We start from the raw sequence: 9,543 nt of genomic DNA on the forward strand, positions 1-9,543 counted from the left end.
TGAGCTCCTCAAAAGTGAGGGTGTGTAGACCGATCGTTTGCTTTAAATGATGTTTCACACTTCGGACCGCGGCTTTCCAGAGTCCTCCGAAATGGGGAGCAGCGGGAGGTATGAAGTCTCAAGCGGTGCCTTCTCCGGAAAGCTCGTTTCGAAAAGCGCCGTTGTTAGTCGCTGCGTTAACGGAAGCGGCGATTTCCTTTTCAGAGTCTCAAAAATTGGTGCCGTTATCGGAGTAAAACGCGGAGGGTATACCGCGGCGAGCGACGAACCGGTGATACGCAGCAACGAACGCATCGGAGGAGTAATCGGAGACTAGGTCTAAGTGACCCGCCTTGGTCGTCATGCACACGAACAAGGAGATGTATGCTTTATGCGATTTGTAGCCGCGACCGGACGCGCTGCGTACCACGAGTGGACCAGCGTAATCTACGCCGGTATGCACGAAAGCTCGCGGCGGAGTGACTCGGCAAGCCGGTAGGTCACCCATGAATTGTTCCGAAACTAGAGCTCTCTCACGCGCGCAAGCCAGGCATTGATGTAGAACGGAGCGCACGACCGATCGTGCGCAAAGGATTCAAACCTGTTGACGGAGTAACGCGAGAGTCAGCTTTGGTCCGGCGTGACACGCCTGGACATGAGTGGCTCGTATAATTAAATCTAAAATTATATGCGACTTTAGAATAATTGGATGTCGCATCTCGTTTGACAACGTCGAATTCCGCAAATGTCCGCGCACTCGCATGAGTCCGTGCTCATCCAAATAGGGAGTTAAGGAAGCAAGCGGACTCGACTTTGGAAGAGATTTTCCTTTGCATAGAATAGATAATTCTTCGGAAAACAACTCTTTTTAGATCGTAGAGTACCAATAGCGCTTAGCGGTTTGAATTTCGGTTGTGGAGAGCAAAAGGGAAATTGGAAAGTAAGAGTCTGGATTTTGATTGATCTTGAGTTTTCCTTTCAGCAACCGATTAACATAGCGCAGGATATACGCCGTGACTCTTAAAAGTTTGGACCACGACGAAAACCGGGATGCTAAATTCCATGCGTCCGCGGGACAGGCCGTATTTACCGCGATGAAGGGGCGCTCCTCGAAGGACGTGTCCGGATCTTCGACTAAGTCGGTCGAGGGCCAATTTTCCGGGGCGCAGTTCAGCTACGACGGGCCTTGCCACCACTGGAGGTTGTCGCGGATCATGGAGGGAAAGAGTCCGCGCGATGCTTGATCGGCTGGGTTGTCTTTCGTCGGAACGTGTCTCCAAGTTTCATTCGACAGCAGCTGTTGCACTTGAGCGACTCTGTTGGCAACGAATGTTTTCCAACGCGCTAGCGATTGTCTTAACCACGCTAATGTAATCGTAGAATCTGTCCAACAAATACACTCGAAATTAGGGAATTGTAACGCGGAACGAATGAAATGAATGAGTCGCGCCAAAAGCAACGCCGCACAAAGTTTTAGGCGCGGCACACCAATAGTTTTAATTGGTGCGACCTTGGATTTCGCTGCCAACAGAGACACCTCAATCTTATCGTTAGAAGAGACGACTCGCAAATATGCTACGGCGGCGTAGGCTTTCGTGGACGCGTCCGCGAATCCATGTAACTCGACCTTGGATGCGTCGGGTGAGAATTGCGTCCAGCGCGGAATTGTGATCCGTTCGAGTAGTGGGAGCTGCGATTGAAACGCGATTCATTCGTTACGCACGTCGGGTGGGACTTTTTCATCCCATCCATATTTGAGAGACCACAATCGTTGAATTAGAATTTTCGCGGTGACAATTACAGGAGCGACATCCCAAGGGATCAAAAAATCGCGAAATCGTAGCAAGGATTGCGCGTTTAGTGTGAACGGAGGACTCCGCCGGCATTTTGATTTTGAAGTGAAAAACGTCTTGCTGCGGATGCCAGGAGACGCCCAGAATGTTTAACGAATGATCTTCATGGATATCCTTGTCTCCCGCATGGCCGTGGTCGGTGGGATCGATATCGCTAATGAGAAAAGGGCAATTACTTGCCCATTTGCGGAGGCGAAAACCGCCGCGCGCAAGGAGGACGATGAGTTGGTCGCGAGTCTGTCGCGCGATGTCGAGATCATCCGCGCCGAACGAGCAGTCGTCGACGTAGATGTGACGCTGCATCACCGAGATCGCTAATGGGAACTCAGAACCGTCATCCGTTGTCAGTTGTTGAAGAACACGGAGCGCTAAGAAAGGGGCGGACGCGGTGCCGTAAGTTACGGTGAGGAGTCGATATTCCTCGACGTGAGCGGTTGATGCGTTTCGCCACAGAATTCGCAGGTAGGTAGTATCGCGCGAATCCACCAGGATTTGGCGATACATATTTGCTATATCGGCGGACAGAACGTAGCGATATTGACGCCATTGTAGGATGACGGTACAAAAATCGTTCTGTAATTTGGCTCCGGTTAATAAGTAATCGTTTAAGAATTTGCCCGTGCTGGTACGGCTGGAAGCGTTAAATACGATGCGTAGTCGTGTCGTCGTACTACTATCGCGAGTAACGGCGTGATGCGGGATGTAATACGCGGACGACTGTTCGGAAGGCTTCGTTTCGGATACTTTTAGCATGTGACCAAGATCGCTATATTTTTGGAGAAACGCGGCGTAGGCCTTTGCCTTTGGAGGGTCGCGATGGAGGCGACTCTCCACTCGCGCGAGATTAGCGAGAGCGGCGACTTTGGAATCGCCGAGGTCCGTCGGCGGACCGTTACGGAAAGGAAGGCGGACACGATATCGCCCGTCGGGTAGGCGAGAGTGCGTAGCGAGAAAATGTTCTTTGCACTGTTTTTTTTCCTGGCTCGGAAAAGTACTTTGCGGGAGATCCTCCATCTCCCAAAACTGACGAAGAGTGAGGTCAAGGTTGTTAGAGATCGCACTGTGATGCGTGTGCACGGGTGGTTGCGGAAGTAGGCTCGGAAGCAGGCCCGGATAGAATCCAGCTTAATGCTGTATTCTGCGGGATCGGTTCGGAGCTCCGTCCTTTTCGTAAACCTTCGGGAATAATTAAGCTATGTAAATCGGCACCGATTATTATGTCAATCGGGTCGGAGTTGTTCGGATCTCGGTCAGCGAGAGAGATCTCGTTAAGATGCTGGCAATGCGCGAGAGAGGGAACTCAAGGTGGAACGTAGGTCGTCAATGATTTCAGAATAATAGCGCTGGCGGAAAACGTCGGATTATCGCTTGCTTCGGGACTAATTTTAATTTCCGCGATATAACGCGCCGTTGAGGATAATTGATCAATGCTTGTTACGCGCATTGGATGCTTAATTCGTCGTACCTTTAACAATTGCGCTAATCTTTCCGATATAAGAGTCGCAGCGGAGCCTTGATCTACGAGAGCCCGAGCGGGAACGACTGTTCCGTCGGTTGAGAACACGCGGACTCGTGCAGTGGCGAGAAGCACCACTGGTGCGGATTGCGTAGAGCGCGAAATCGTGAGCGATACAATGTCTCCGCTCGCTTTGGTTTTGGCCGAATTGCTTGTTGTTGTTGAATCCTCAGGTGATGACCTTGAAGTGTCCGAGAGGTGAAGCAGCGTATGATGTTTGCTGTGACACTCTCGGCACCGATGTTCGTTTTTACAATCTTTAATTGAGTGATTGGCGGCGAGGCAATTAAAGCATCGTTTTTGCGATTTGATGAGTTCGTGCTGACGCGCAGGGGACCATGATAAGAATTGCATGCATTGGAATAGAGGATGCGATTTTTTACACACTGAGCATTCAAATTTCGTGGTGGTGGTTGCGTGCGCGGCGACGCTTCGGGCTTCCGTTTTTACCGTCGTTGACTTGGCCGCGTTGTTTGTTTTCATCGGAAGGATAGCCTCGAGTGCGCGTATGTGATTTTCGAGGAATTTATCAAGTTTGGAATACGACGGAAACTCTACGATATCACTGAGTTTAAGTTTCCATGTCTTTCGGGACGCTTTGTCTAATTTTTGCGAAACCAAAAACACAAGGACAGGATAACCAAGATTTTTTAATGCTTGTATTGACATATTGGTTTGATCGTGTAGGGTCTGTATTTCTCGTGTGGTTTTGGTCGCGACTTGCAGAAGCTGACAGAGAGTTTGTAAGTGCGCGGTGATCAATCGGCGTTTGTTTTCGAAGCGAGATGTGATAATGTTCCACGCTACCGCAAAATTGTCGTCGGTGACGGCTAAATGATTCAGAGCGTTGCTCGCGTCACCGGTGAGTACCGAACATAAATAATGCATGCGTTCGACGTTAGATAAGCAAGGGTCGTCGATGATCATTGACTTGAAACGGTCACGAAAGGTCTCCCACCGATGGATGGACCCGTCGAAGGCCGGCAATTCGATGCGCGGAAATCGCGAGATCGGACGAGCTCCCACAGAGGTGTCGATACTTGCGTATGCAGCGGCCGGTTCAGCGGCCGATTCGGGGGCAGGTCCAGCGGCTAGTCTAGGGTTCGTCCTTGCTGCTACCTCCGCCATGTAGTCGCTACACTCGTCGTAGTTGTCCTCACATGCGACGAACTGAGCTTCTATGAAGTAGGGATCTGTGGCCTTTGTTTTGCCGCTGGCGGTTGCTTGCAGCTTGGCGTCCAGTACCCGGATCTTGTCGAATTGCTCCTTGAGTCGCGCGAGGCGACTTACGGTGACGGCATGAGTCATGTTACTTTGACCCATCTTCTTAAAATTGATTAGAGCTTGATTGACGGAATTCATGAGCTGAGTCTGCTTAGCGATAAGCTCCTCGAAATCGTCAACGTCCGTGGAAGTCATGGTCCGGGCGTTTTACTGACGACCGTTCCTTTCGCCTGGTTCTCCGGTGCAAGGTGTTCTCTTCGGCTGTGATCCGGTTCGAAGGACCAAATTTGTTGAGACTCGAGTTCCGCGATTCTGCGTGAATTGCGCTCTCACTCGAGCGGAGGCTGGAGCAGCCTTATCAGAAAGCTCACAGCACGAAAAAAAGTACTCGAGATCGTATTTAGCACTCACTTTATTAACGAGAGTAAATAAGTGGTCACAAAAACGAGGCGAGCGATAAATTGTAAGGACCAAGAGACGGCGAAAATTACCATATATGTTCGTAATATTTCGGAGCTCGGCGAATTCTGATCGAAAATCCAAGCGGGCTCTGCTTGGCAAATTAGGAAGGAAGGAACGAAGCTCGTGATGAACTCATGTAATTCATGGGTCAACTGCGTGATACGTCGATCTGCTCGACTTACTTCGTAAATATTTTCTCGACTTACTTCGTAAATATTATTCTCGATTCTCGAAGGCCTCAACACCTCAACAGAGGCATATGAAGTAAATGCAATTTCATATTTTGCAGGTTATATTGCTCGCTACGGTTACAAGAATACAAAGTGCGACAGCTGTCGTGAAAAAAATTTGAAAACACCGATGAAAAAATCAAACGATAATGAAATCTATATCCAGCTACGCAAATATGAACATCAAGATGAAAATGATCCTGAAATACAATGGCTATCAATAAATTCATATTACAAGACGTATTGGCACTTAAAAGATGTGAAGAAAAAGCTCCTTGAGATTTGTGTAAAATACGTCCAACATGCTAATGAAGATTGGTTTAACGAGAACAACGAATGTTATCCACATAGAATTGAAATGTTAGACTTTATGTTAAGAGTCAAGATATATGCAATTACAAAAAAAAATAACAATGGAAGAAGAGAAAAAATAAATATAGCATCTAAAAGATCAAAAGAAATAAAGACAAAATGTCAAAAACTAAAAAACATAAAACATATAAAATTGCCATATTACATGTATAAAACGATCGCGGCTCTTTGAGCGGTACGATCTGACTTATTTTACATTTACTCGCGGCATTTAATGCGGAACGAGTGAAACGATCGCGGCTCTTCGAGCGGTACGATCTCACTTCTCTTACATTTACTCGCGGCATTTAATGCGGAACGAGTAAAACGATCGCGGCTCTTCGAGCGGTACGATCTCACTTCTCTTACATTTACTCGCGGCATTTAATGCGGAACGAGTAAAACGATCGCGGTTCTTCGAGCGGTACGATCTCACTTCTCTTACATTTACTCGCGGCATTTAATGCGGAACGAGTAAAACGATCGCGGTTCTTCGAGCGGTACGATCTCACTTCTCTTACATTTACTCGCGGCATTTAATGCGGAACGAGTAAAAAATATGTAAAAATTCGCGGCCTTATGGCGGATCGAATAAGGGAGACAGATTGGAATTTTTTAAAATTTAAACATATTTTTTTACTTTTTTATATATTTTATATATTAGCAAATATGTTTATATTTTAAAGAATTCCGAATTGTGTCAATTGGCCTCCACATGGCGTCTCCTGGAAATGCTGTATGAGTAGCTAACAATTGACACACACGCACACACACCCAGATAGCCACAGTAATTATTATGACATCATTTTGATGTCAAAATGCATCATTTGCCATCAAAATGATGCATTTTGATGTCATAATAATTACTGTGGCTATCTGGGCACATTATTATATTTTAGTTATTTTTCTTTTTATTTTATTGCACTTAATATTATTATATTTTGATATTTATAGTAAAATGTTATTTTTATAAATATATAAAATTGTGATTTTCGAAAATAAGCGATTTGTTTTATGTATTTATAAAACAAATTGTTTAATTTAAAAAATCACATTTTTATATATTTGTAAAACCAACATTTTACAATACCTATTAAAATAAAATAATAAGTACAATAAAATAATAAAATAAAATAACTAAAATAATCAGTCTTTTAAATATTACAATATTATAATATAAAATAAAAATTAAACTTCTAGTACATTTTATATTTATATTTTAAAACTTTTTATATTTTAATATATTAGATATGTAGCATTCATCATCCACACCTTTCATTTACACTCTACACTTTTATTACACCTTACACTTTTCACTGCACTTTTACACTTTTTACATCTTTATACATTTGTAATAACTTCAATTCATTAATATACATAATGTTTTTAAGAAAAATCAATATTTCCATAACAACACATTCATTCATTTATTTGTTACATATTAATTCTTTTTGTTCTTTCGCTTTATACTTTCAATGAATAAACATTACTTTTTCAAAGATCTGGTGAATTTATTTATAAGTCGCTACATTTTTGGTGACCCCGACGTGATATTAAAGCCGAAGTGATATTAAAGCCGACGTGATATTAAAGCCGACGCATTTTAAAAGCTGATGCGGAATAAGTGCCAAGTGATCGTCGTATTTGAAGTCTGCGAAATATTATCATCGCTTGGAAGAATTGCTGGATATTCTGATTTTAAGAGATTCATTCTCCGGATCTTTGAAACATCAGAGGCGGATTAGTCCTTCACGGAAATTCTCAAATCATTTTATCGGATTCCTGGAACAAGAAGAAAATGCCAATCGATAGATCACCAGTTAGACCCTGTTCGGATACACAGATTGATATGGATTTGGCAAGCGGATCAAATCAGGTTGGATCAGATAATATTAATATTTTACCTTCTCAAACTGGACATCAGGTGAGTGATCCTATGTTACAAATTCACTCAAATGAGTTTCGTTTATTAAAACTACCGACTTTCTGGCATAAACAACCTAAACTCTGGTTTTCTTCTATTGAAAGTGAGTTTACGGTTTATCGAATTCGATCAGATGATATTAAATATAGTTCTGTCATTCGTCATCTTGATGAACAAGCCTTAGTAAACATATCTGAAGTCATTGAAAATCCACCTGAAACAGATAAATATAATTATTTAAAGAAAATATTAATAAATCGCTTTACGGATTCAGAGGAAAAACGTTTGAGACAAATATTAGCTGGAATTGAACTTAATGATAAAAAGCCTTCGGAATTACTTCGAGAAATTCGTCATTTGTCTGGAGGATCTTTAGCAGATAGTGTTTTGCAAATGATTTGGCTTCAACGCTTACCACATAGAATTCAAACGACTTTAGCCGTAGTAGAGGATGTTCCTCTTGTTAAACTTGCGGAATTAGCCGATAAAATTGCTGATCGGGACGGCAGTTTGCAAGTCGCGGAAGTTTCCAATAATGCAAATAATAAATCTTCGGATTTCGCGGATTTGCTACGAAGAATCGAAGCTCTTGAAGTTTCTCGTCGTCGAGATCGTTCCAAAAGCCGGTCTAGAGAGAATAGAAGATTTAGATCGTTATCGCGTAACAAAGACAAATCAAAGATATTAAAGATATAAAGATATTAAAGATACATCAATTTGTTTTTACCATAAGAAGTTTGGTGATAAGGCTAAACGATGTACTTTACCTTGTTCTATGTCCAAAACATTCTTGGCTTCACAGGAAAACTAAAAACGCCGCTTAAGACTGAGGCTGCTTACGACGGTGTTTCTAACAATCGCCTCATTATTTTCGACAGACATTCAAATTTGAATTTTCTTGTCGATACGGGCGCTGATATATCGTTGTTACCTAAAAAGGTTTTATTGAAACCGTGGCATACTAATTTAAAACTTTTTGCCGCAAATGGTACTCAAATTAATACTTACGGTTCTAAAACTTTAATTTTGAACCTCGGTTTAAGGAGAGAATTCAAATGGAAATTTTGTGTCGCGGATATTCAACGTCCTATTTTAGGCGCCGATTTCCTCTGTCATTTTAATCTCCTAATTGACATTAAAAACAAGAAATTGATTGATAACGTTACCGGTCTTATGAATACTGGAAAAATTCAAGAAATTGCGCATTTGTCAATTTTTACCACATCTTCTGATTCTGTGTACCACAAATTTTTAACCGAATTTCCAGGACTCACCCGTTTTTCTCCAATTTCCTCGGTAAAAACGCATGGTGTTGAGCATCATATCTTTACGGAAGGTTCTCCTAAATTTTCGACTTCCAGAAGACTTATTCCTGAGAAACTTAAATGTGCCAAGGAAGAATTCAAGTCTATGATGGAGCAAGGAATTTGCAGGCCTTCAAGCAGCTCCTGGGCAGCCCCTCTACATATGGTACCTAAAAAGGAACAAAATTCTTGGAGACTGTGTGGTGATTATCGTGCACTCAATTCAGTGACTATCCCGGATCGTTATCCCTTACCTCATATTCAAGATTTTTCTTCTTCACTTTTTGGTAAGAATATCTTTTCTAATATCGACTTAGTTAAAGCGTACTATCAAGTACCCGTCGCTAAAGAAGATATTCACAAAACAGCTGTCACTACTCCATTTGGGCTTTTTGAATTTGTCGTAATGCCTTTCGGTTTACGAAACGCAGCCCAAACTTTTCAACGGCTCATGAACTCTTTACTTAATGATTTGAGTTTTGCCTTTTGTTATCTTGATGACATTCTTATCGCTTCTAAAGACGAGAAAGAACATATTGCTCACTTACGCATTATTTTTGATCGTCTTCAACAAGCTGGAATGACAATCAATGTCGCTAAATGTCTTTTCGGTCAAAGCGAGATTTCTTTTCTTGGTTACTTAGTTTCTAACCAAGGAGTTAAACCTACATCCGAAAAAGTGAAATCAATTATTGATTAT

The 9,543-nt window shown here is 42.7% G+C and overlaps 2 protein-coding genes and 1 long non-coding RNA gene across 3 annotated transcripts; all 3 read right to left on the reverse strand.

The window, feature by feature from the left end:
- Window positions 1-1,718: 1,718 nt before the first annotated feature.
- Window positions 1,719-2,846, reverse strand: LOC146719418 (uncharacterized). Its single transcript, XM_085490170.1, has one exon. The coding sequence runs from the start codon at window positions 2,844-2,846 to the stop codon at window positions 1,719-1,721; it is 1,128 nt and encodes a 375-aa protein (XP_085346296.1).
- A 286-nt stretch (window positions 2,847-3,132) lies between these two features.
- On the reverse strand, window positions 3,133-4,767 carry LOC114934343 (uncharacterized). Its single transcript, XM_029307037.2, has one exon. The coding sequence runs from the start codon at window positions 4,765-4,767 to the stop codon at window positions 3,133-3,135; it is 1,635 nt and encodes a 544-aa protein (XP_029162870.2).
- A 3,146-nt stretch (window positions 4,768-7,913) lies between these two features.
- On the reverse strand, window positions 7,914-8,879 carry LOC146719419 (uncharacterized). Its single transcript, XR_014926526.1, has 4 exons — window positions 8,814-8,879; window positions 8,548-8,719; window positions 8,307-8,470; window positions 7,914-8,167 (listed from the first exon to the last, which is right to left on the reverse strand). It is a non-coding gene; the product is annotated as an uncharacterized LOC146719419 (long non-coding RNA).
- Window positions 8,880-9,543: the final 664 nt, after the last annotated feature.

This window comes from Nylanderia fulva, unplaced genomic scaffold, assembly GCF_048542155.1.
Source record: "Nylanderia fulva isolate GAGA-0341 unplaced genomic scaffold, ASM4854215v1 Scaffold99, whole genome shotgun sequence".
NCBI classification, from domain to species: Eukaryota; Metazoa; Arthropoda; class Insecta; order Hymenoptera; family Formicidae; genus Nylanderia; species Nylanderia fulva.

Bases quoted from the DNA above. Each gene is read 5' to 3' on its own strand.
- LOC146719418 (XM_085490170.1), bottom strand. From the start codon at position 2,846: ATGGAGGATCTCCCGCAAAGTACTTTTCCGAGCCAGGAAAAAAAACAG.
- LOC114934343 (XM_029307037.2), bottom strand. From the start codon at position 4,767: ATGACTTCCACGGACGTTGACGATTTCGAGGAGCTTATCGCTAAGCAG.